Raw genomic sequence first — 27,092 nt, forward strand, 5'->3', positions numbered from 1 at the left:
ATTAGTGAAGAATATGTTCACACCAAGCTAAGTGAGTTGGAACAAAATAAGGGTGAGTCTGTCCAAGACTTGTACTTTGGATATCACCAGTTGACTACAATGCCAGATGAGAAGTCCATGATATCTTGGTTGATTATGGGATGCACTCATGTGGACTTGGAAATAGTGAATCCGACTAAGACATATGAGGAGGCTTGATGAAGATGTAGCTCTAGAAAAGAGTGAAGGCCTTAAGGGCAAGACAAAGAAGAAAGATGTCGATAGTGACACTAAAGAAATTCCAGCCGTAGAAAGAGAAGCTCAAGTTTGAGCTAAAAAAGGCATTGAAGGAATTGGGAATTGGAGGGAAGTCAGGAAATAATGAAAAATGGTGCAATAAGTGCTCTAGGAGTGGACACTTGGAAGAAGAGTGCAAAAGCAAGTATTGCAACACTTGCACTTGCCACTAACTTGGATTGTTGGTTCAGTGGCAAAAATTACCAAGTATCTCCCAACTAGGTGATAACTGATACTTGGCCTACCAATGGCAAACCACCACATCTCGAGTAGAATAAGGTCAAAGGTAAAAATGATTACAAGAAGAACACAAACCCTTGAAAGATCCGATGTTTTTGTTTGGAGAAAATCACCTGCATTCTGACTATCCAATTTGGGATGAACATCTAAAGTTCCTTAAAACTAATATGGAATGAAAGGAAGTGGATCCAGAGTGCCAAGCAGTTGTAGCCAAGCTACCAGACACAGTGGAAGCCTCGGGGGTTGCACTACAAAAAGGAATCTTATGTATCACGTGCATTCAAGGGTTATTTAAAAAACCCCTCAACTAAAATTCCCCCCCTATAAAAACACCCCTCTTTACTTATGAACTAAGTAATTTTTTTCTAAGATTGAATTAAAAAACCCATCTTGTTATTGTAATCCTCTTAAAATTTTTCAAAAACATGAATTTAAATACCTCTCCTTTTGAATGTTCATGGTACACTAAAATTTTATGAGGTTCACTCGGAGGTGGAAGCCTAAGTGGTCACTCGGTTAAAGGGTCCAGCTATAACCTCTACAAACAGTGGTGTATCTCACAAAGATGTTAAGTGGAAGGCACAAAAGAAGATAGCTACTAAAATTGCCAGGGAATCGAAGGGAAAGGCACTGGTGCCTTCCAAGCAGTTTAGACCACTCTCCTCTAAACTAAGTGAGTCCTCGCAATCTAGAGACCAAAGTGTGGAATAGGAGCCGAGTACTCCATCAAATTCTAGTGCAGAGCTAACCCGAGCATGAGAAATATTCAAGAGTATCTACCTTACATTTGCTAAACTGATGTGGATAACCCCATATTGCCATGAATTCTTTGCCCAACAAATCAAGGAATTTGAAGAGCGACCAAAGGAGGTTGATTCTTTGGCAACTATTTATTTCATACGTACACTTGTGGTGGATGAAGAAGTACCAGTTATCACTATTAAAGTCAAGAAGTAGACTATTCCTGATGTGATTGTAGATGGTGGTTTAGGAGTGAACATTATTTTTGAAGATATTTTAAAGCGGTTAAAATATAAGACATTCAAGCGATCTCCATTCTGAGTACGAATGGAAGATCTTTAAGATTAGCCTTGGATAACATTGTCCATCACCAAGGATCTCCCTTACAATACGGAGATATGCCACCCAAGGGCAAGACCCTAGGAATCCTCCATCTTCTTCGAGACCCAATACCAATGTTGGTGACAATCTTTTAAGAGCCACATCTTTGGATGATTCCCAAGGTCCCAGTGCTTTTTTTAAGGTAACATGGCTCATTGGCATTCATTGCATAACTTGTTGCAAAAACAAGACCATGCAAGTCTAAGGCTACCACCTCGCTACCATTTGGTGCCTCCATCTGCTTTGCAACTGCAGTGTGATGCCCACTCCATTAGGTTCCTTATACTACTAACCGCCTCTAGCTCCTTTTTCTAGCTACGTCCTTGCACCATCTACTAGATTAACAAACTAGATTCAATCAGCTACTAGATCTAATGCCACACCCAACTTTGTCACAAGGCTTGATTCCATGTGGAGTCACCCATTTACAATTCCACCCCTCCCTGCTCCACACACCCATCCTCACAAACATGCGATCTCATTCCTTACTTCTCATTAAATTTAACCCTTCACCCTTTTTGTATCCCCACCCTTGCTAAACACCTCTCCCTATCTCATCTTTTCTTGACCCTTTCCAATCCTCCTTCCCATCCCATCTCCATCTCCATCCCATCCTCCCACTCTCCCTATGATCCAATTGTTTCCTTCCCTCTATCCTTTGCTTTCCTTTCCCTTGCCCTCCCTATCTCCTCCATCTCCCCTTTTCTATCTCCACCCTCACTTTACTCCTGCCCCTTCCCATTAGGGAAGGGGGGGGGGGTAGGGGAGGAGTCTCTCTCCAATGTTATCAGTTTCTTGCACTTCATATTCTCTTACTGGCCTTGGCATTGCTATGGGGATACTACCATTAATTGGTGTAGTTCTTGAAGTACTCTAGCACTTCATGAAGATCAACCTATGATGGTGTTGAACTAGCCGTGCATGGGCTATGGGCACTGGGTGTTATAGAATTATTAACCAATTTTTGAGGCTCTTATGGTCTTTGTTTTTTTAAAGTCTCATGATCAAGCTTCATTCGCACATGTGGCTTAAACTTTTGAAACTTCTTATGTTGGGAACTATGGGGTTACTGTTCCACTAGCAAAGTATTCCCAAGTAATGGTTCATTTGCTATGCATACTCCTTCAAGTCCATCAAGGGTCCACCATTTAAGAGGAGGTGGCTCAGATTTTGGCGGAGCTGGCTTGGTAAGATACAACTCGATGATCCTAGTTTAGACTCATTTGAACTCATTGAAGTGGTTGGCCTTGGCTTTGCGGGGAGACGTCCTTCTTCATCTTTCTTGTGGGATCTTTTGCTATTATTCAGCTTTGGGAAGTTCGACTGCCATTAGCACATGGAGAATGGCTAAATCATTGTCAAAGCCATGGTCTTTAAATTGAGCATTTTCAGCCCCTGTTTCAAGGTCCTAAGGAAAATATGTTCCTTATAAAAATGGGTATCTTCTTTAGGGTCACTATTCCATTCAAGGTCAACCATAAAGAATGGCACCTTCTTCATGTGCGAGTGGAGGATTTACATGCATGACCTTAGCATCAATTTGCAAGAAGATGGGCTTCCCACACTTGCATGTAGCCTAGTTGGCAATGTGCCAACTCCGTCCAACCATAAGGCCACACATGGCCCCCATCTAGTGTCCAAACTAGGACCTACCGGATAACCAAGCTACTCAAATGCCTTCTCCTCATATGGGGGGCTTACAAGTAGAGTTAGCTGGTTCCCGCATAGTTACATGAGAGTGGAGCATTGATATCTAACAAAGGATTCATGCCGTCCATTGCGAGACAAAGATGTAAGTTGCATGGCATATGAGGAAGTCTAGGCCATAGTGGATGGTGGAGTAGGTGTGAATGTCCTATCCAAGGAGCTCTATGATGAATGGGGTCTCCCCTCAATGAAAAAGGATAATTTCAACATATTCCTTATAGATGATTGATGTGCAAAACCCTTGGGAATAGTGAATGGAGTGTCAACAAAAGTCGTGGGAGTCCGTTTTTCTCTTCAATTTACAATCTTTGAGTTCCCCAAGAAATCTTATCAAATTTTTCTTGGACATCCTTGGTTGCATGAAGCATTAGTCCTCCATGATTGGGGAACTAATACACTAACAATCCAAAATCATGACATTGTAGTAAGAGTCAATGTGGGGACAGGAGCAATAAAATCCATTGTGCCTAGAACATTGGATGGAACCTCCTCAACGACAATCTCAAGCAAATCACCACCCTTGCAACAAGATGCATTAGCAGGAGGAGATACACAAAGCAACATCAACATTGGATATAAGCATTAGCGACCATTAACAACTACCATACACTAGATATGAATCAAAGGCACAAAGATGTTGTGTATGTCACCCCTCTCACACATCCACCCAGGAATATCTTTTATGTCTTCCATAGGTGGAGGGGGATTTGCTAGTTGAATCCATCCTTTGAAACTCTCCCAAAGATTGGGACAATTTTGTAAGAGGATTCCGATGGGAATGGACACTGGGCAACTAAGAATGCTAGAGTACAAGACCCTCAAGTTGGTGTGGCAGTACATTATGTTGTGGATTTTGTTTTTAGGGGGAGCTGATGGAGAGGAGGTCTTATCGGAGAGCAAGAAAGAAAGGGAAAACATCGAAATTGTGGGTGCTAACTCACCCAGATCAAGGTAAGCTCTTATTATGTATGTATAGTACAAAGGGGTATAGACTAGGTCATTGGCCTTTACCCCAACAACCTCCCACTTAAAGGCCAATGTGCCTTTAAGGGAGAATATGGGCATCCTAATGTCATCCGACACCCATCAATACTCTGCAATGTGCAAACCGCTCTGAGGAAAGACTCTTTGTAAGAAGATCTGCAGGGTTCTCATCTGTGTGAATCTTGACAAGCTGGATGCACTTGTCCTCAATCACCTCTCTGATGAAGTAATACTTCACATCAATATGCTTTGTCTTTGCATGGAAGACAGGATTCCGTGCTAGCTGGATGGCACTCTGACTATCATAGTGTAAAACTAGAACCTCTCCTGTAATGCTCAAGTCTCCCACTAGACGAGTAAGCCATACTTGAGTGTCTCTTCCCTCTTTCCATTGTTTTCTCTTCCAAAGTGCCCAAAAGTGTTGTCTATTCAGCCACTCATTATGCATACATGGTTTATCTATTTCCCAAGTCACAAAGGGAGCTCTTCTTTTCCTCCTAGGCAACCTCTATGGGACTTGGATCATTGATAAAGTCTAGTCATGGAGGTAGTATTCTCCCAAGTCGGCACCAGTAGGAGTAGGTGTTTTTCATGACAGTTTGACCCCTTGTCAGTATTTTGCTCATAACTTTTTGCTCGATGGTTCGATTTGAATGAAACTTATATTAGCATGAAGATCTCTTCAAGAAGCATTATCTTGAGTCTTCAATTATTATATTAGATGTTAAACCAAAAATCTATGACTCTCTATGTGTGACTGTTTCTTTTTAAGATAGTTTTTACCCCCATCAGGTAAATAGCCCATATCTTTTTGACCGCTTCTGTGTTTCTTATGAAACTTATATAAGAGTGTAACCCATTTCAAGGTGCATTTGGATATGTGTTTGAATACTTTATATCATGTATTTGCTGAAATTTATGGGTCTTTGTGTCTTATGATAGTTTGGAGCGTGTTTTGAGCTAAGTGTAAAGGTGTCTATGAAGGAGGTGCAATGTTTCCTCGGAACCTACCCATCCGACCCAATCAGCCCCTTCAAACTCCTTGATATATATCAGTTCATGTCGTGTTAAGCTGCAAGTTCTTCTTTCAACAACGTATCGCTCTTCTCTTTGGCATAGACTGGCTTGCTCAGATTATGGCTTTCGCTGATCCTTTCCTTCTCCCTATGCTTGAGTACAACATCACTTGGGATGTTACCATTTTCATTCTCATCTAAGGGAGGAAAGTATGGTGTGGTCTTTGTAAGAAAATAATACATCTATGCTCAAAAGATAATAGGATCTCGTACGCAAGAGAGAAAATAAGATAGTATGGAGAATCAAAAATTTGATTATTGTAGAACTGATACAATAGATGGCGCTGCCTCTGAACCATGCACTCCTGTGAAAGAAGCTTCGATGGTGTGCTGGAAACAATAGAAGACGGAGGCTGGATGCTAAGGAATCATGGTTGCTATAGCCAGTGATGAAATGGGCTTCAGGAGCTTGCTCTTATATAGCCACTAGTCGTAGTCGGTTAGGCTCAATTGGGTGACTGACCCAATCCACTCAAAACAGTCAACTGGGGGTCTATCTCAAAATAGGCCACCGACCATACGATAGAACCGGTGCAAAAAATAGAGTAACTAACCTACGGACTCCGGTCAGCCCAGAGTCATTCGGGTTCATCTGAGGCTCCAAATGGGTCCCACAACTCGAGAGTGGGCTACCTTGGGAAATGCTCCATCTACCCTCAGTGCGGTTAGTCAAGGGATGCCTTCTCGCACTTGCATGTAGCCTAGTTGGCAGTGTGCCAACTCTATCTGAAGCCGTCCAGCCATCAGGCCACACATGGCCCCCATCTAGTGTCCAAACCAGGACCTACCGGATAACCGAGCTACTCAAATGCCTTCTCCTCATATGGGGGGCTTACAAGTAGAGTTAGCTGGTTCCCACGTAGTTAGACAAGAGTGGAGCATTGATATCTAATACTCCCCCTCAATGTCCACCTGCAAGTGAACTTACTTTTTTTTCTGTCCAATGCCAAGTCGTCGATCAAGATGCCTCTCTAGTAAGTCTCTTCCAAGAGCCTTCGTGAAGATGTCCGCAACATTCTCTGTAGTCGGACAGTACACCAAGTCAACCTCTCCATCCATGATGAGCTCGCTTGCAAAGTGATATTGAATCTCAATGTGTTTTGTGCGAGCATGGAACATCGGGTTCTTTGCAATCGCCATGCAACTCTGATTGTCACATGATAACTACTAGGCTTGTTCTGCACTGCACCCATGTCCCCCAAAATCCTCCTCAACCACACTGCCTCGCAAGAAGCAAAGCATGCAGATTTGTACTCGGCCTCGGTAGAAGAAAGAGCAACTATGGGTTGCTTCTTGCTGACCCATGACACAACTCCAGATCCAAGTGAGAACTAGTACCCTGTCACTGATCTCCTGCTGTCCACGTCTCCTACCCAATCCAAGTCACAGAATCCGGTCAAGATCTTGCCCTTGGTATAGGTGATGCCATAATCAAGTGTGCCTTTGGTGTATTTCAGCACCCGCATCCCTGCCCTCAATGTTCTCCCGTGGCATATTGGAAAACCTACTTAGTACACCAGTCGCAAAACTGATGTCCGACCGTGTGTTGCATAGGTAAATCAAGCTGCCCATAAGCCTTCTGTACTTCGCTTCATCCACCAGTGGTGATGAATCCTCGTTTGAGAGCTTCGCGTCAACCTCCATAGGGGTACCAACTGTCTTGCACTTAGCCATGCCAAATGCCTTTAGTATCTCTCCAGCATACTTCAACTGTGAAATAAAGATCTGTTTTGGCTCCTGCCAAACTTCAATCCCCAAACAAAAATGCATCAGTCCGAGGTCTGTCATTTCAAACTCTCTTCCTAACAAATGCTTCGTCTACGAGATCTTCTCTTCATGGTTCCCTATTATGACAAGGTCATCCACATAAAGGACCACGATCATACACCTACCTCCTTCTCTGAAGATATACAAATTTGCATCAGATGGGCTCCCCTTGAAGCCATTTTGCAGAAAATAGGCATCAATTCATTGGTACCATGCTCGTGGCACCTGTTTCAGCCCGTAAAGTGTCTTCTTCAATTTGCAGACTTTACCTTCTAAACCAGGGATCTCAAAACCTACTGGTTGTTCCATGTATACCTCCTCCTTGAGATCTCTATTCAGAATGGTAGATTTCACATCCATCTGAAACACAAGCCAACTTCCCTGGGCAGCTAAAGCCAAAACACTGCGAATTGTGGTTAGTCGAGCTGTGGGAGCAAAAGTATCTCGATAATCAAAACCATGTACCTATGCAAATCCTTTTGCCATGAGCCGAGCCTTGTACTTATCCAACGTCCTGTTGGACTTGTACTTGGTCTTGTACACCCACTTGGTTCCGATTACCTTGCGTTTTGGTGGTCGATCCACAAGGTCCCAAGTATTGTTCCTCATTATGGAGCCATACTCTGACTGCATAGCCTCCATCCACCTATCATGGCCCTGTGCCTCTTCAAGACACTTGGGTTCATCAGCACGGATCACTTCTGTCATCAAAGCATAGTTGACCAAGTGTTCCTGCGCCCTTCTTTGCTCCTCTAATCTCTTGGACCGGTGGTGTTCAGATGGTTCCTCCTCAATGGCTGGAGGTTCTCTGCCGTCCAAAAGCTGCTTTACCCACTTCAGGAATGGCCGTTGCCATTGTGGTTCTGTAGGCTCTTCTTCATCTTCTTTGTCTTGAATCCTCCCAAGCACCATTGGGGGAGTTCGGTCTGCTGTTGGTGGTGGTACTAGATGGATATCCTGGTCTTGGTTGTTTGGGAAGGAAGCATCCTCCTCCAATTGATGCGGCTGTTCTGAGAAGACCACATCATGACTTACAATTACCTTCTTGGTAACAGGGTTATAGAGACGGTAACCCTTCGCCTCTTCACTGTAGCCCAAGAAAATACACTTCCGGCTCTTTGGTTCCCATTTGGTCCTAGTAGCATCAGGGACATGCACAAAACAGTCACATCCAAAAACTCTGAAATGTGCAGCTGAAGGTTTCTTACCAGAAAAGGCTTGCAGTGGAGTCATCCCGTTCACAGCCTTTGTGTAGCTACGATTCAGGATGTAAACTGCCGTGTTACATGCTTTAGCCCAAAATGTCTTTGGCAAATCTTTCCCTTTCATCATACTCTGGCCCATTTCATAGACGACACACATCTTGCGTTCTGCTACTTCATTTTACTGTGATGTATATGGCGGGGGTTTCTGCCTCTTGATCCCATGACTTTGCAGTAACTTTTGAATTCAGTTGATGTGAACTCTCCACCTCTATCTGATCTCAGCTTCTTCACCTTCCTCCCTGATTCTTTCTCGACCATTACATGCCATTCCTTGAACCTACTGAAAGCCTCGTCTTTTGTCTTCAGGAAGTATATCCATATCCTTCTACTATAGTCGTCGATCAGCGTCATGAGGTAGTAGGAACCACCCAAAGCTTCCGCTTCCATCTTTCCACAGAGGTCCGTGTGAACGAGCTCTAGAGGAGCCTTTGCCCTATTGGCCTCTTTAGGAAAGGGCTACCGATGCTACTTGCCCATCATGCAAGCTTCACATACATCGGGCAAATCTAAAATTTGTGGTAGGTCTACAATCATTCCACTTTTATGCATCTCCTTCAAAGAACTAAGGTTTAGATGACCAAACCTCTCATGTCACAGCTTAGTGTTATTCACATCCGCTCGAGCACTGAAAGCTGAGAGTTTGTAAATGTTGTTGTGCCGTGTACCTTTACCAATGACCTTTTCTTGAAGATCCAGGATCTTTGCACCATTCTTATCGAATTGAACTTTGAGGTCCCCATCCGTGATCGCAGAAATGGACAACAAGTTCCTCTTGATATCTGGCACATAAAGAACATCGGACAATTGTTTTACAAGTCCATCTGACTTGAGAGCAATCGTACCTTTTCCTTTTGCTGGACATTTTGCATCATTGCCGACTACTACGAGGATGTCATTCCCTACCGGCTATAGAGAGGTATACCAATCCTTCTGTCTAGTCATGTGGCACGATGCACCACTGTCAATGATCCATGGTTCATCCACAGGTACATGAACTGCCTCCGTGCAAATCTCCTCAATTGCAATGAATAACTCTACTGGTACCACCTGTGCACTCTTGCTAGACTCTTTCTTTACTCCGTTCTTCTCATCTGCAATTGCTTGTACCCTACCTTGTTGCAATAGAAGCACTTGATCTTCTTCTTTCTCTTTTTATCATCAAAAGAAGATGGGTTACCAGAGTCCTTATCCTTACCTTTCTTTGATCCGGTCTAGAAAGCCGAATCTTCTCTAGTCCTCGTCTTTTAATGCATCTCCTCCTCCAAAAGCATCGCGCTGAAATTCTCAAAGTCGAGGGGCGGATTTCTGTTTAGTGTATTCAGTGCCATAACAAGACCGTCGTACTTTGGTGGGAGAATCCATATGCACCTTCGTGCTAGATTCTCACTGGTGATGGTGATGCCAATCGCAGTCATCTGATAGCACAGATTCTTCACCCTAGTGATGAACTTCTTTGCCGCTTCAGACTCAGACAACTTCTCATTTGCGAGTTCAGTCTCCAAATTCTGAATCCGCATCTGATTCGTAGTCTCGTACTGAATTTTTTAAGACCATCCATGCCTCCTCCACTGTGGTGACATGTTTAATTAACGCCATGATGGAATCACTAACACTGTAGACAATAGAACACAGTGCATCTGCATTTCTTCTTGTCCACGCGAGAATCTCATCCGCAGTTGGTACTATCTGTTGTCCTACATTGGCTAGATCTGGTCTCGCAACCGGCCTCACATCCACCCGAGTAGCAGTGTCCCAAAGCTCATATGCACTTAGGATGGTCTTCATCTTGAACTTCTAGAGTGGATAGTTAGAGCCATCCAACTTTTCGTTTTCGGTGAACGGTGGGATTCACAGTCTTGCGGGCTGGGCCATCTCTCACAATCTGCTCGCAAATAGAAACACACTACCAAATGTTCTTGCTAGAGTCCAGGCTCTGATACCATGTAAGAAAATAATACAACGTCTGTGCTCAACAGATAACAGGATCTCATACGCAAGAGAGAAAACAAGATAGTATGAAGAATCAAAACTTTGATTACTATAGAACTGATACAATAGATGGCGCTGCCTCCCAAGCGTGCGCTCCTGTGAAAGAAGCTTCGATGGCATGCTGGAAACAGTAGAAGATGAAGGCTGGATGCTAAGGAATCAGGGTTGCTATAGCTAGTGATGAAATGGGCTTCATGGGCTTGCTCTTATATAGCCACCAGTCGTAGCCGGTTAGGCTCAATTGGGTGACCGACCCAGTCCGCCCAAAATGGTCGATTGGTGGTCGGTCCCGAAATAGGCCACCGACCATACGATAGAACCGGTGCGCAAAACAGAGCAACTAACCTACGGTCACCATTCGGCCCAGAGCCATCTAGGATCATCTGAGGCTCCAAACGGGCCCCGCAACCGGAGAGTGGGCTGCCCCGGGAAATGCTCCATCTACCCTCAGTGCGGTCAGTCAAGGGATGCCTTCCTGCACTTGCATGTAGCCTAGTTGGCGGTGTGCCAACTCTATCGGAAGCCGTCCAACCATCAGCCCACACATGGCCCCCATTTGGTATCCAAGCCAGGACCTACCAAATAACCGAGCTACTCAAATGCCTTCTCCTTATATGGGGTGCTTACAAGTAGAGTTAGCTAGTTCCCACGTAGTTACATGAGAGTGGAGCATTGATATCTAACAGTCTCTTGGTATAAAAGCTTCTTTTTAATGTCCCTTTCCCAGTGATAACTATCTCTATCAGTCAATTCAAAAGCAGTAGGAACTAAAGAGGTGCATGATGTTTATTACCCCCAACTTCATGTAACATCTACACCGGGTACGTTTGGTATTGGATTCATCCCACCTTACTGAACGGTCTCAAGTGTATTTGATTACATGTTATGCCTCGTATAGGCATGTGTTTTCTGATGTGATAAAGAAAATGCCTAGAAGAACTCCGTTAGAAGAGATTGTAGCCCGTTTAAGAGAACTAGAAGGTTGCGAAGGTGATGCTCAAGCTAATCGCACGGTCATCATGATCATATCCTTTACGTTTGCACTCTTGAATATGTTGGTGAATTGACAATGCCGGTAGCAGGCACAATGATAGATTGGGGATTATTTCATGCATTGGCAGCTTGGTGTGAAGAAGAGTTGAGTCTTTGGGTAGTTTTTGACTATAACAGTAAAATGGTGATTCTCAATGCTTTCAACTTCTTTTGCTATGCAAATGATGAAGAGTACAATATCTTGAAGTTGTTATGTGCACTTCCAATTGTGACAAAGGTGATTCTTGAATGCATGTATACTCAATGTTTTCATGGTACTGGTTGGTCACTTATTTTTGAAGATTTGTTTGAGGATCACATTGTGGAGGGTTTTCAACAAGTGGTTATGCATAATAAGTTGGTCTTGGTATACTAAGGCTCTATGGGATCTTGTTTGGATCTTGTTTGGGATATTATTTAGATCTTGGTGTTTCCTTTTTGTGTTTTATCATGGTGAAGATTCTAGTGTTTCGAGGGACCTAAGGGGAAGACCCAGAGTCTTATCTTCGGGATTTTGTTCGAGGATGCCATCTTTCTGAATGGTCCATGAAGGATTGGGTGGAGATTTTTCTCGATTTTCTTGAAGGTGTGGCCTTGAGATGGCATGAGGCCTACCAAACTCTACCAAGGAGGACTGGGACCAAGTGGTGGCTACAGTGAAGCAGAGATTTGGGGCAGTGGAGTCACCAAATGCTTTGATGTTGCAGTTGGACCGGTTCTATCAAGGAGAGGGTGAGATGGTCTCTGTGTTGGCAATCCAATATGAAACTTTATGGAAAAAGTATGAAAGGGTAGCTTTGCGAGCTATGGCATCTGCATCATCAGCCCCTGAAAGTCTCATACGATGGAGCACTTAAAGATGAGCAAATTTGTTATGACTTTGGAGCCTTGTCTTCGCTCAAAAGTAATGAGTAAAGATCCAAGAACATACATGGAGACACTTTGCATTGTGACTAAGAAAGAAGCTTCTCTAAAGATCGAATCCTCTTTTGTGTCTTCAACAGCTTCAACTTCTAAGGTGGAGGTAATGGGCACTCCTTAGGTAGTACCAAAGTCCTTTGAGTTAGATCATAATATCTCCCAATTTATGGCAGAGTTTGCTAATTTGAAATTGCATTTGGTTAATGCACGACAACCTAGAGCACCAAAGAGTGAGGATAGGCCTCAAGATAAGAGTGGGGTCACTTGCTATGACAAAGCAATAAAAAAGGTTACTATCGCATTGAGTGTCCTAGATTGAGAAAGAAAGAAGAAAAACAAGTATCCTTGTTAGAAGCTTCTTCAGGGGAAAGAGAGGTAATGATTGCTAAATGGGGGCGTGGTAAAGCAAAAGAAGAAAGTAAGGAAGATGTAGATGAGGAACATGAGGAACAAGAACACCATAGTAAGAAAAAGAAGGCATCTAGAAGGAGAATTAAGCAGTCAGACTTTCCTTTAGGACAAGGCATTGGAAGCTATGACTTGTTGTCCGACCTTAAAGAAAAGGAAGCTCATATCACCTTTGGTCAATAACTTGCTTTGTCTCCAAAACTACAAAAGGAATGGGGAAAGCTAGCAAGCACACGAGTGTCAAAGAAGAAAAAGAAGAAAAGCACCATTCCTGTTGTTCAAAATGTAGATATAGAGGTTCGTTATGATGTACCTATGGTTGATGTGATCATTGATGGTCAAGTGATTTCTAATGTTGACATTGATGGAGGTGCATCGATTAATGTCATGAGTGAGAAGACCATGATAGATGCTGATTTAAAATACTCTAGTACTACCTCTCCTTATCGCATCAAATCAGTTGACAACACTAGGGTAAAGACCTTGGGAGTTGTGAAGAATCTAGAAGTGGATGTGTGTGGAATTTCTATGCCGACTACTTCTCAAGTGATCCCTACCAAGCCAGATGCACGTGCCTATCCATTGATTTTGGGAAAGCCTTGGCTATGCAAGGTGAAGGATGTTCAAAAGTGGGATACTAGAGAATTGATTTTGTAGGGAAATGATAAGAAGGTGTGCTACAACATTAGAAGTCGCAAAAATGAAGTTGTCAGGGAGGAGTCTTCAACATCAGAGAGTTCGAGCTGTGAATGTGAACTTCCCATGGGTCAAGTTGGTTTGATCTAAGGAGATTAGAAGTGGCATGCAAGTGATTGAATGCCTAACTAGAACCATGTGTGCATCAATGTCTAAGGTTTGGAAAATGAGCATTTAATGCTTGGTGTATGAATTTGGGGGAAAACCTTTGAGAGTGGTAAAATGTCATTGTTGAGGTGGCTGAATAAAGCTAAGGTGGCCGAATTGATTTGGAAAGGAGGGTGTGCATGTGAATGTGATTACATGAATCTCTTCTCAAGCTTTCTGGATGGCAGCATGGCAATGGTACTTGGGAGTTACTATTTTCTACTGGATAATTCGAGAGCAATTGGAGGGCGCTTGAAGAAGAGGCTAGATGGAAATTCTAGAAATTCGAGAGCGATTGGAGGGCGCTTGAAGAAGAGGTTGGATGAAAATTTTGGAAGGGAACGTGCAGATGCAAGGTGGCTACGTGATCTAAAAGAGGGATGCTTTGGCTGACGGGTGGAGTTGATCGATGGGATGCTTGCTGGAAGGATCATTCGTGACTTTTGACGAGAGGCTAGTAGGTCATAGTAGTAGAGGTCATCAGAGAGAGGCTGAAGCATTCCCTTGCTTGACGAGGTGACAAATGGAGCTTGTCTATGAGAGGCCGTTGCTCTTTGATCGTCATCGTTGAGAGGGAAGATGCTTGATGCAAACCAGCATGACATTGCTTTTCTAAATGAATTGTGGGAGGATGATATTCATCGTCGTTATCTCGCTGATGTTGCTACGTCAGTTTGTATGTTGTCACGTGGAGTCTAGCACAGTTCTTTTTTGACATATTATATTGCCCAGGGGTGCTTGTTGTTGTTAGTACACATGCTGGTATTGGTTCGTGAGCATGACTGAGACTCTTAATGGCTGCATATATGCATGGATAAGCTGATTCACAAACACTGAATGAGGTAGTTCTATCTTGGAGGAAAGCCTACATAGACTACATGCGACCAGTTTTGTGGAGCTCTGAATTTGGTTCGTGGTTGGGATCTTGGGCAGATAGCGATTCTTGCAAGCTTATATTTGTGTCTATACATGGTTGACTTGTTATTGAATGGTGAAGAGGGTTTTTTTGGGCCTTGGTGCAAATCTGAAGATCATGAATGACCTATGCATACTGAGTCATGGGTTTTTTATTTTTTGTATATTTAAAAATAACTGATCTTGTCGGGGGGTTTGTCTTGTTTTTGTGTGCTCAAGGATCCTTGCTCTAGATACTGGTGCACGTGCTCTTGAACTCAAGCCCACCACATTGCTGCATCTGCTGATCCCTTGATTTCTAGCTACAGTTTGTTCTCTTTTATACAAATTTGAAAGTATATGATGATTTTATCTCTGGAGCTTGGCCCAAAAGTACTTGGTGTGTATTTTGAGGGTTTTCAAATTGAAGTGTTGTTCAATGAGGTTCTTGAATGAGTGGTCATTGCTTTTGTAGGTGAAAGAAGAGGAATGGGTAGGGGTAACTCTAGTTGATGAGGAGGACCTTCCTGAGTATGTATATCACATGGAATTTTGTGAAGAAGAAAAAACTATTTGAGTGATTGTCTCGTGATTGTTTGTGTTTACTGGAAGCAAAGGTTGGTGCGTGTGTGTTATCTTAGCTTCTTTTGTCCATACAGTTTTCTGTGCATCAACACTTCACGGCTTGCCAATGGTGCATAGAAGGGTTGTACATATCTGCTCAATTGTGAGACAACATACTAAAGCTCGGGTCTCATATGGCATAAGTAAATCAAACAACCAACTGCCTATTGATAGAAGTGACATCACATGCACGGTTGCCATCCTCAAAAGCGAAGTGAAAACTAGACTCTAATGGTGTGGATAATGGCTTGCAATCCTCAAATTGAAAACACTGCAAAAGATATTCAATATACTTGGATTGTGACATCAAAATGCCCCCCTTATTGCTAGCAAATTGAATGCCCAAATACTAATGCAAAAGACCAAGATCAGACATAGCAAATGTCTTCTTCAATTCAAGCTTAAAAGTTGCAATTGGGTCAACATGTGTCCCAATTACGAGCATGTCATCCACATAGAGCACTAAAATCAGCAAACCTGTCCCAGTCATGCGGATGTAAAGGGTAGCATCAGTAGGACTGTTCTAGAAGCCAAGTCTAAGCAAATGAGTATGTATCTTGGAATACCAAGCCCGAGGTGCCTGCTTCACTCCATAGAGGACTTTCTTTAAGCAACAGACCTTGCTTTCAGAACCTTCAACCTCAAAGCCAGGAGGTTTGGAAACATACACCTCTTCTTGCAAATGCGCATGAAGGAAAGTTATCTTGATATCAAGCTGATATACCTCCCAATGAAAGTGGGTAGCAAAGGCAATAACAATGCGAATATTAGATCTTGGAAGTGGAAGCAAAAGTTTCCTCAAAGTCAATGCCTTGCTGTTGAGCATAGCCCTTAGCAATGAGACGGGTTTTGTAAAGATCAACTGAACCATCAACTTTCCGTTTAATCTTATAAACCCACTTAGTTCCAATGGCATGCTTGCCAAGAGGCAAGTCACATAACTCCCAAGTGTTATTCTGATAGTAGATAGGATCCAATTCAACTCACATAGCCTTCAACCAACAATCATTCTGAAAGGCATCCTTATGACATAATGGCTCTTCATTGTATGGTGTAGCAACCAATGCATAAGCAACCAAATTAGCATGCTATAGCGGCTCTAGTACGGGCTAACAGAGGAGTATCCTGTTTGCTATCTTTTAATGTGTCAAGGAGCTGATGGGGGACCTTTTTGGGCTCTTGTATTTCAGCTCTTTCCTAGTCAAGAGCCCTGTGCACAATGTCCTGATCAACCTAATGCATATCAAGATGTAAATGGGGCTAAATATCATGCTGCACATGTGGCTACAAATGACCAACAGATATAGGAGGACAATCTCATATGTGACATCATCATGAGCATCTTTTTTTCCCAAGGAAATTACTTCATTAAGTATGAATGAAAACTACGAGAGCAAGCTCAAATGCGGGAGTACATCATGATGGAAACAAAGGCATCAAACTGTCATGTTGTGATCCACCTTATTTTTTACTAACTTTTATATTTATTTTGCAGAAGTGTTTTACGCATTTACTATTGGCATTATTTTTTTATTTTGACACTTATCATACAGATCCACTTTTACTCGCTTATTATCGGTAGGTGGGGAGTCAGTTCCACATGGTAGGCTTTCTCCCCACTATATGGTCTTACCCTCTAGGTTATGGGTGGGCCACACACACACACACAAAATAAATTTGATTAGTAAATGTATCTCACACACACAGAGACTTATTTCTGTACACATGAAGACACACACACACACACAAAAAATAAATAAATAAATAAATTTGATTAGTAAATGTATCTCACATACACAGACACTTATTTCTTTACACATGAACACACACACACACACACACACACACATGAATACTTTCCTAACTATGAATTATTCTTTTATGTACACCCGTTAAATTTTTCCTTTACACTTTCTTTTGAACCACCCCACATACCAAGCCCACTAATCATCCCATACCTCCTCTAATCCCTTCTCAACCCATGCATTCATTCGCTCCTTCCTCCACTTGTGACTTAAACTTCACTTGTGGCTAAATTATTTTTTAAATTATCTAACAATCCATATGGTTGTCTATATTCCTAGGTAAAGTGATAACAAGCTAGGGAAAACAGGCATTACCTGTCTACCCAAATGTAACTATGATGTTCTAACACCTAGTTTGTTTGGATGGTGGCAGGTAAGTGGACCTCGACCTTAGAACCTGGACTACCTGAGGATCCGATATCTTTTTTCAATATTCCATATGGTTGTCTATATTCTTAGGTAAAGCGATAACAAACTAGGGGAAACATGCATTACCTATCTACCCAAACGTAACTATGATGTTCTAACACCTAGTTTGTTTGGATGGTTGTAGGTAAGTGGACCCCGACCTCGAAACTTGGACTACCTTAGGATTCAATATCTTTTTTTAATATTATGTTTGTCAAACTCAATATTATTAAAAATTCTTAATTTTGATCAAAATTTTTGCGTTGCATTTTTGAACTTATGTCTTAAACATTTTTTCCTTATATGTTTCCCTTTTTTAACTTTTTATCCAATTGATGGAATTAATTGTATGGCTCAATTATTGATGGGACTTTTTAATCTAAACACACACTTTGATTTCCCAACTAGCCTTTGGTCGAGCTAGTGCCATACAATTTACTCACATTCATTGGATAATTCTTTAGCATGGATAATCCCTAGTCATGTTGTGATTCAGCTTATTTTTTACTAACTTTTATATTTATTTTGTAGAAGTGGTTTACGCATGTACTATTGGCATTATTTTTTCATTTTGACACTTATCATACAGATCTACTTTTATTCACTTATTATCAGTAGGTGGGGAGTAAGTTCCTTTTATTCACTCATTATCAGTAGGTGGAGAGTAAGTTCCACATGGTGAGCTTACTCTTCACCATGTGGTCTTACTCTCTGGGTTGGGGGTCGGCCACATACACACATACAAAAAAAAAAAAAAAAAAAAAAAGGTAAATGTATCTCTCACACACAGACACTTATTTCTTTACACACGAACACACACACACACACACTTGAATACTTTTTTAACTATGAATTATTCTTTTATGTACCCCCGTTAAATCCTCCCTTTATACTTTCTTTTTAATCACCCCACATACCAAGCCTACTAATCATCCCATACCTTCTCTAATCCCTTCTTAACCCATGCACTCATTCGCTCCTTACTCCACTTGTGACTTAAACTTCACTTGTGGCTAAATTGTTTTTAAAATTATCTAAGAATCCATATGGTCATTATATTCCTAGGTAAAGCAATAACAAGGTGGGGAAAACATGCATTACCTATCTACCCAAACATAACTATGATGTTCTAACACCTAGTTTGTTTGGATGGTGGCAAGTAAGTGGACCCCAATCTTGGAACTTGGACTGCCTAAGGATTCAACATCTTTTTTCAATATTATGTTTGCCAAACTTAATATTATCAAAATTTCTTAATTTTAATCAAAATTTTTGCAAACTCTAGTTGCATTTTTCAACTTAGATGTCTCAAACATTTTTTCCTTATATGTTTCTCTTTTGTAACTTTTTATCCAATTGATGGAATTAATTGTATGGCTCAATTATTGATGGGACTTTTTAATCTAAACACACTTTTTTTCCTTATATGTTTCACATGGTGGGCATACTCCCTACCATGTGGTCTTACCCTCTGGGTTGTGGATGGGCCACACACACACACACACAAACAAAATAAATTTGATTAGTAAATGTATCTCACACACAGAGACACTTATTTCTTTACACACGAACACACACACACACACACACACATGAATACTTTTCTAACTATGAACTATTCTTTTATGTACCCCTGTTAAATCTTCTCTTTCCACTTTCTTTTTAATCACCCCACATAGCAAGCCCACTAATCGTCCCATCTTCCTTTAATCCCTTCTTAACCCATGCACTCATTTGCTCTTTACTCTACTTGTTATTTAAACTTCACTTGTGGCTAAATTGTTTTTTTAATTATCTAAGAATCCATTTTGTTATCTATATTCCTAGGTAAAGCGATAACAAGCAGGGGAAAACAGGCATAACTTGCCTACTCAAACGTAACTATGATGTTCTAACACCTAGTTTGTTTGGATGGTGGCAGGTAAGTGGACCCTGACCTCGGAACCTAGACTGCCTGAGGATCGACATCTTTTTTCAATATTATGTTTGTCAAACTCAATATTATTAAACATTCTTAATTTTGATCAAATTTCTCACAAACTCTAGTTGCATTTTTCAACTTAGATGTCTCAAACATTTTTCCCTTATATGTTTCTCTTTTTTAACTTTTTATCTAATTGATGGAATTAATTGTATGGCTCAATTATTGATGGGACTTTTTAATCTAAATACACACACACACACACACACACACACAAAAGCATATGCATATATGGACACATGTGCATGCACATGCACACACTGTATACACCCCTTGTGTATGTGCACGTGCACACTTGCTCACGCGCACGTGTGTATGTATGTAGAGAGAGAGAGAGAGAGAGAGAGAGAGAGAGAGAGAGAGAGATTTTCATTTTCAATTAGGCAAATAGTTGTGTCGTGGTTTCACGCCATTGCAATGCAACTGTTTTTTCTCATGTTGTAGATTTTAATAAATTAGGGTCCCATTACGATCTACTTCATTGCGTTATAGGTTTTTAAATTTAAGCCATAAAATATTTTATGAAGGCAACCCTTGAAATTCTTAGTTAGAACATAGATTAGAACAGACACAACGTACAACAAGTGGTACAACCATACATGAGCAATGTGATGTAATACTTAGTCATATACAATTGGAGATGATTATTTTACTTTAGAAAATAAAAATGATAACCCATCATGCTTCATTATATTAAAAGTGTATTCCAAGCCATATATTATTTATGAGCTACTTCCAACATTTGCAATTATATAGATGATAGAGTTTGTCATGATTCATCGAAAATAGGCCTCTATTGTTTTGGTTTGGAAAACAAGAATGACAGCCCATCATGGTTCGTTACTAAAACATTAAGATTGGACAAGAATACCTCATTTTCTGTGCATGACATTGAAGATATTCTTAATGCATGTTATTTATGTAAACATTAAATGTAATCTGAGGCAAGGGACTCTTGTGCATTCAAAAAATCAAATCATATTTCTACTAGAACACTCTTGGTGTAGTTGCATACATCAACATTAGCTTGTTGGTTTTGATACAATTTCGTGGCTTGGACACAGGCATGTAGACTTCACATTTCTGCATTATTCAAACATTGTAGTCCAGGCATCCCAAGAGCGGCATTTTGTTCACAAAGGTCAAGTCTTTGCATCATGCTATTTAATTTAGACCAAGTTTGAAGTGGAATTGCAACTCTATAGCCTCTTGTTGTAGACTAGAGTGAGAGGGGGTCAATTACATTGAAGTTTTTGTAAGCATGACCACGTTGGCATTTAAATTATAGAGACAAAATGTTAGAGCCACCAAGGATCCTCATGTAAGCAAAATGAAGGATGCAAGTGTAACCCTAGATAAAAAATAAATTAATTACTCACTCGCCCTATAAACTACATATATATTGGCCCTTGCTCTTTTCATGTATGTTAGGGGTACACATGGAAAATTATCTCCACTCCTCCACTTTGCTACTTGATACTATGTATGTAAGCTATAATTCAAATATATGCTTGTTAGTATGTGCATAAACTACACACAAGAGTAAAGGTACAATGTTGAAGATACATGGCTGTAACTTTAGTGAAGTTGTCGAAGTAATGAAGTAATGTGGTCTTCTTGATTGCCTACTAGTCCATGTAGGAAGCAACAAACTAACCTTGATCCATGTGGTGAGGAGCACATTAACCTTGATAGGCTTCAAGAAGATGAAGCAAAGGAATAGTGGCTTCCAAAATGAACAAGTTGATAAGGTTTGTTGGTATTCCATTGGCAAAGGTCAATTCATCGGCTTAGCTTAAACATCACGAGAAGTCGAAAATGTTTCCATCTCATTGAGTACGATATGCTCTCAGTTGGTAAAGAGGAAAAGAGCATCATTGCGAAGGTGGGTGGATGTGGACATAAGACCCACTGACATTGAGGGAAAGGGGGGGAGCTCAAGTGCAAGGACAAGAGAGGAAACCAAATTATTTCCCATATATATGTATAGAAACAAGGGGCATTAAATGATGTAAAGGGATGAAGATTGGAGTTTTTTCATACCTTTTTCCTTTTGTGTAATAGTTAGTTGAGTAAAGTAGTGAGGTTGGGGAGTGAGTTGAGTAAAATAGTCTTATAGAGGAGACCTCCATGTGACTCTAAGAGGGTGTTCATGTGTGACCCTCGGTGGATTGATTTGCTGGGATCTTGCTCTCGAGGAGGTTGATCCCCTCTTCACAGTGGTGGCCAGTAATAAGCTGGTAGAACAAGAACTTGGTTGTGTATTCATCGAGGATTGGGCTATAGAAGCCAGCTGTGTACTGATGAAGCTTGAGAGAGAGGCAAGTGTCCCTAACAAGGAGAGGAGAGCTCTTGTGGGGGCGATTTGTGGCCGCCCTTCATGACGAGCGTTGCAAGGGTAGATGTAGGTCGAAAAGGGGCAGAGCGTATGGGTTGAAAGTGTCGGTGTGGGGTGAAAGGGGAAGGAGCAACGGGGAGGGCCGGTAAGGGCCGGTGGAGCCGGTAACCAAGTCCCAGCCTGTCAATAGGGTCGTCTCTCTCACTCACATAATCAACTGAAGCAGTTGTTGCATCCTCCCAGCAACCTTTGCTTCTGCGTTCCGCCATGAAACCTGCATTTTGGTAACTCCTCCTCTCTCTCCCTTCCTCTGTTTTCTGCGTTTGGGTCTTCCCTTTTCCTTCCGTTCTCTCCCCCCGTCCCTCCTCTCTTCATCCCCTCCTTTTTCTTGCTCCATTGCATCCCCTGCAGCATTTCGTTTGCCGCATCAGCAGTGGATACCACTGCCTCTTTGTTGTCATTCCGACGTAGACTGATGAAGCTTCCTCATTTTGCCCCTTGCAGCACCATGAAAACCCCCTCGTTGCTACTCCTCGCCGCCCTCCTGCTGGCGTCCTCTCTGCAACTCGCATCCGCTTACAATGAAGTCTGCGAGGAGGGAAAGAAATGCGCCACGAACAAGACCATCGCTCAGATTTTCACAAATGAGAATTTTGAACTCTTCTTTCCGAAGCGGAATGAGCCGATAGCTCACGCGCAGTATTTCTGGGACTACCATTCCTTCATGCTGGCCGCTGCTATGTTTGAGCCTTTGGGATTTGGCACTACTGGAGGCGACACAATCCAGAAGGTGGAACTTGCCGCATTTTTCGCACATGTCGCTCACGAAACAACCTGTAAGATCTTATACTCTGCTTGAAAGAGGCTTTCTGGTTTACTTAGTAAGAACGATACCGAATGTGAAAGCAGGCTTGCTTCTCTGCTACCATGTCTAGCTCCTTTCTGACCTTTTCTAGGCCATTTTGGCTGATAACATGGATCTATGGTTCTTTTGCGTAGCTCCTTAGACTTCTGTGCGGTATTGGTCCCTGACCTTATTTGCGTCGTTCAACCGTATTCCAATTTGGTCGTTACTCGAGGCAGTTTAAGTTTGTAGTCTTACTCATGCTTGGACTCTCAAGAGGGGTCAACATAATGAATGAGACGACTACATGTGTACCTCACGTACGTATGCCTGTCGTTCGTCTGAAGAGGGGTCATTACAATGAATGGGACACCATCATCTTTACCTTCGGGATATTGTATCTTTGATGACCAGGGTCGGTGTTGTGGCATCATTCATCTAAAGGCTGATTTAGCAAAAGAGAAGATATAACGTAGTGTATTGTTAAACGGGAGGATCTGAGAGGCGCACATACCTTCGAGTGTTGATAGGATCTGCCAAAGAGCGGGATCTAAAGTACTGGCTTACCTTGGAGTTGGATCCGTAGGCATCACTCACTTGCTGACTTCCTTTACCAGCAGGTCGATCATACTGGAGGGAGTTTAGTCGTACTGCGATCCTTCAACTAGCTCAGAATGGATCAGTTGTTTAATGCCGTTAATTCTTACCAATTGTGTTGTAATTTGGGACAGGTGGGTGGTCAGCGGCTCTCGGTGGTCCATTTGCGTGGGGCTTGTGTTACAAGGAGGAATTGAGCCCTGATCAGCTTTACTGTGAGGCAAGCTTCAAATATCCATGTGCTCCTGGTACCAGCTACCACGGTCGGGGTGCTTTACCTGTCTACTGGTATTGTTTCCATGCCTGCTTATATAGATCTTTCAAGTTCAGAGTGGTAGTGCCTCCTCCCCCCTGGTATCTAAAACCGATTGCTATTGTCCTTGAAGTGGAATGTTCCACGTACTAGGAAGGTCAAGTTGTATATTGTTTAAGGGACTTGAATATAAGCAAAGCTCAATACCGTGATTCCCTGATGCCAGGAATTACAATTATGGGGAAGTTGGGCAATATTTGAAAAAGGATCTTCTCCACCGCCCTGACTTGCTTGCATCTAATGCGACTGTTGCATTCCAAGCTGCTATCTGGAGGTGGATGACTCCAATGAAAGCCAAACAGCCCTCTGCTCACGAAGTCATGGTCGGCAAGTGGATTCCCACCAAGAATGATACTGACAGCTCTAGATATCCTGGCTTTGGGATGACCATTAACATCTTAAATGGCTTTGTCGAGTGTGGCCATGGAGATGACATCAGAATGGTCGACCGCGAGTCTCATTATTTAACCTTTTTGGATTTGATCGGTGTGGGACGAGACAATGCAGGCGACTATACTGGCTGCGGGCTTCAGAAGGTTCTTAATACTCCATTTGACAAATCGTAGCCAATGATTTACGAGGCATATTACTGTACCCGTGTGCATATTGTTTTGCAGATTGCTTTGACAAGTGGATTATTATGCTCCTGTCAAAGGAAATTGCGTCTGTACTCCCGATATTGTTAGATGGAACTCCTTAAGTAATTGGAGGCCTATGAACTGACCTTGCTCTATAGCTTGGGTCGACCGAAGTATTGGTTATGTATTAAGTTTTCCTTTGTGTAATCGTCGGGAGTTGTGCTTTCATGTTTCTTTGCCTTATGCTCTGTACAAATAAATGCAAATGTGAGTGTGTATTGATCTCGCAATCAGAGAAATTTTTGGGAGTGGAGGGAGGAAGCCCACTCTCTTCATTTGTGCCAGATCTGTTGTACTGCTTGTAAATCCTTGTTTTCTGTGTATCGTGGAAAAGAGATGGTAATTGTTCTTAGACTATTGTGGAAGTTGGAAGCGTCTGATGTAGATCTAGGGTGCCAGTCTTGGGAAAGGAAAAACCCTACTCCAATGCGACTCCCTGAATTCCTGGTCTGGCTAATGTTTGCAAATTTTTGTCCTATACCCCTGCAATTGACGCCATCTGGAGGAGCTCTGGTCCCGGTCTTATGCATGCAGTCATGGGAGTCGTACCTTCTTGCTGTGTCCAATGCACCATATTCAAATGTGTTACATTGTAATCTAAATATGAAAATGGGATGTTGGGCTCACCCATGCAAGCTAACTCAGCCATTCCTTGGCCATTTATTGGGATATGAATCAGTAGATTGCTAAGGAGGCTTTTTTCCGCCCTTCAGACCATGTCTTACGAATGAGCTCTAGTTGTCGGATTTGGATCTAGTCCCTTGAAGGTTTCTTGCTGGAAGGACATGAAAAGTCTGAAGTAGTCCTGTCAAACCTTTGTAATGTATTCGTGTTTCAAGATATCATTGTCAGGTATTTGTGTGAACGAGAGAAGTCTGAAGTAGTCCTGTCAAACCTTTGTAATGTATTCGTGTTTCAAGATATCATTATCAGGTATTTGTGTGAACGAGAGCAGGTAAGTGATTCTGGGCGTAGTTTATTTGAGTCTTTTGGGGACCGTACTTTTGCTGGGCGTAATTTATTTGAGTCTTTTGGGACGTTACTTTTGCTGTAGCATGTGAGACAAGATTACAGTTCTGCTGCACTTACAGAGGCCTTCTAGCCTCAACTTTGATAGGGAAGAAATTTCTGAAGAATTCAGAAATTGAGATCTACCACTGGGTGAAGGCTTCTCTTAATGTGTCGGGAAGGGAAGTAGAGATCAGGGTTGTAAGATACGAAAAACGAGACAATGTTTATTCCATGATCAAGACGATCAAATAGCCCGAAGGCTTGCGATGAACAGCATGCGTATTGCGTGTGAATGCAATGGTCGTGCCTTATTGAATCCTGCTTATCGGGCAGGAGTTTATTAACTTAGCTTTGGTGTGATAGCTTTGGTGTTAATCACCATTTTAACACCCCCCCTTAACTCCAAAGCTGTAGAGCTAAGGGGTGATCTGCCCGATCCCACGGGAGCAGATCCAATGATTTGGAGAAGGGAGAGCCTTCGTGAGGATATCCGCTAGCATTTTCTGAGTTGGAACATAAGCGAGTTGAACATTGTTGTCTTCAATGTGTTGCTTGATGAAGTGACATTTGAGATCAATGTGTTTGGTTCGCTCACTGTAAGCATTATTTTGAGCAATTGCCGTGGTGGCAGATTGGTTGCCGCAATGAAGAAGGAAAGGGGTCTTCAAGGCGAATCTGAGTTCTTTGAGGAGACCTTGAATCCACAGACCATCGCAGATAGCTGTGGTCATGGCAAGATACTTTGCTTCAGCTATTGATATAGCTACGGTAGGCTGCTTCTTGCTATACCTGGTGATGGCGCCTCCTGCCAGTAGGAAAACGTGGCCGGAGGTGGATTTTCTTGTGTCGATGTCTACCCCCCGGGGTAGTGTATTGTTTCTCATGCTCCATTTGGAAGCGCCTGAGTATGTCGATTATGGAGCGCTGCTGGAAGATTAGATGGAAACTGTTGAGACAAGCTTAGTTTGCTGAAGAAAATCGGAGTTATTACTTGCAAGTAGAAGATCATCGACATACAGCCCAAGAACCGAGCTCGATGAGGAACTTGTTGAACCGTTGATACCACACGCGCGAGCTTTCTTTCAAGCCATAGAGGCTTTTGAGCAGTAGGGACACCTGATTTTCACGTCCAGTTTGTACAGTTGCTTCATGTACACTCTTTGTGCTTCGGGGAGAACTTCGTTGCGGAAGGCAGTCTTTACGTCCATCTGGTGCAGGAAGCGCACAGAGAGCGATGATGAGACGAAGGGACTGCATGAGAACAACAGGGGCATATGTCTCTGTGTAATCCAGGGCAGGTATCTGGGAGAAGCCTTGTGCTACGAGCCGTGCTTTAAAGCGAGACACCGAACCATCCGCGTTGAGTTTCTTTTTGAGGAGCCACTTTGAACCTATTATTTTCCTATGAGGACCCAGGCCCGATTGTGCTAGAGGGAATCAAACTCCTCATCCATCACGTTTCTCCACTTTGGTGCTTCGCGAGAGTGCAGTGCAAGGCAGCTTGAAGGGGAACTTGATCGTCAGTTGGAACTTTTGGGTCGTGTGTGAGTTGTGGCAAAAGAGTATTCCGAATCTTGGAAACGAGTACCGTGGCGATCACGGGTAGACCGATTGGAGGTCGAAGGGGAGGAGAGGATAGACCGAGGGATCAGAGATAGGTCCGGTCCGTCGATGCGACCTGTGAGGATTATCCGCACCAGTCTGAGCAGAGAATGAGTCATCAGACTGCGATTGGCCAGGCACCGTGGGCAGCAGCGGTATGCCCAGTGGGGTGTTTGGAGGCTGCGGCTTGACAAGTGGCTGAACCAAAGGTGGATTTTGCATGGGAGGTCCGATTGGGTGGAGGTGGCATGCGCACAAGAGTTTCCACTTCAGTGGAACGCACAGTTTCAATTGCATGCGGTGGCGATGGGTCGCCAAGTTCTAGAGTAGATGACAATCATGATGCCTGGTAGTCGAGTTTTCGCCTATGTCGGGAACATGTGCAAAGGATTTGCAACCACGTCGAC

The 27,092-nt window shown here is 42.5% G+C and overlaps 1 protein-coding gene across 2 annotated transcripts; it reads left to right on the top strand.

The window, feature by feature from the left end:
* The first annotated feature begins 21,870 nt into the window (after positions 1–21,870).
* On the top strand, positions 21,871–24,240 carry LOC147899866 (chitinase-like protein 1). 2 transcript variants are annotated; one of them, XM_087377212.1, is made up of 4 exons: positions 21,871–21,964; positions 22,185–22,516; positions 23,256–23,409; positions 23,601–24,240. In XM_087377212.1, exons 1-4 carry the CDS (start codon positions 21,948–21,950, stop codon positions 23,998–24,000), a joined length of 903 nt encoding a protein of 300 aa, XP_087233338.1. In that variant the 5' UTR covers positions 21,871–21,947; the 3' UTR covers positions 24,001–24,240. The 2 variants fall into 2 exon arrangements, with proteins under 2 accessions (XP_087233338.1, XP_087233337.1); XM_087377211.1 differs by having other exon boundaries at positions 21,886–22,516.
* Positions 24,241–27,092: the final 2,852 nt, after the last annotated feature.

The sequence above is a fragment of the Dipteris shenzhenensis genome, chromosome 7 (assembly GCF_047967505.1).
Source record: "Dipteris shenzhenensis isolate YYH24624 ecotype China chromosome 7, Dip_SZ_1.0, whole genome shotgun sequence".
Taxonomy (NCBI): domain Eukaryota; kingdom Viridiplantae; phylum Streptophyta; class Polypodiopsida; order Gleicheniales; family Dipteridaceae; genus Dipteris; species Dipteris shenzhenensis.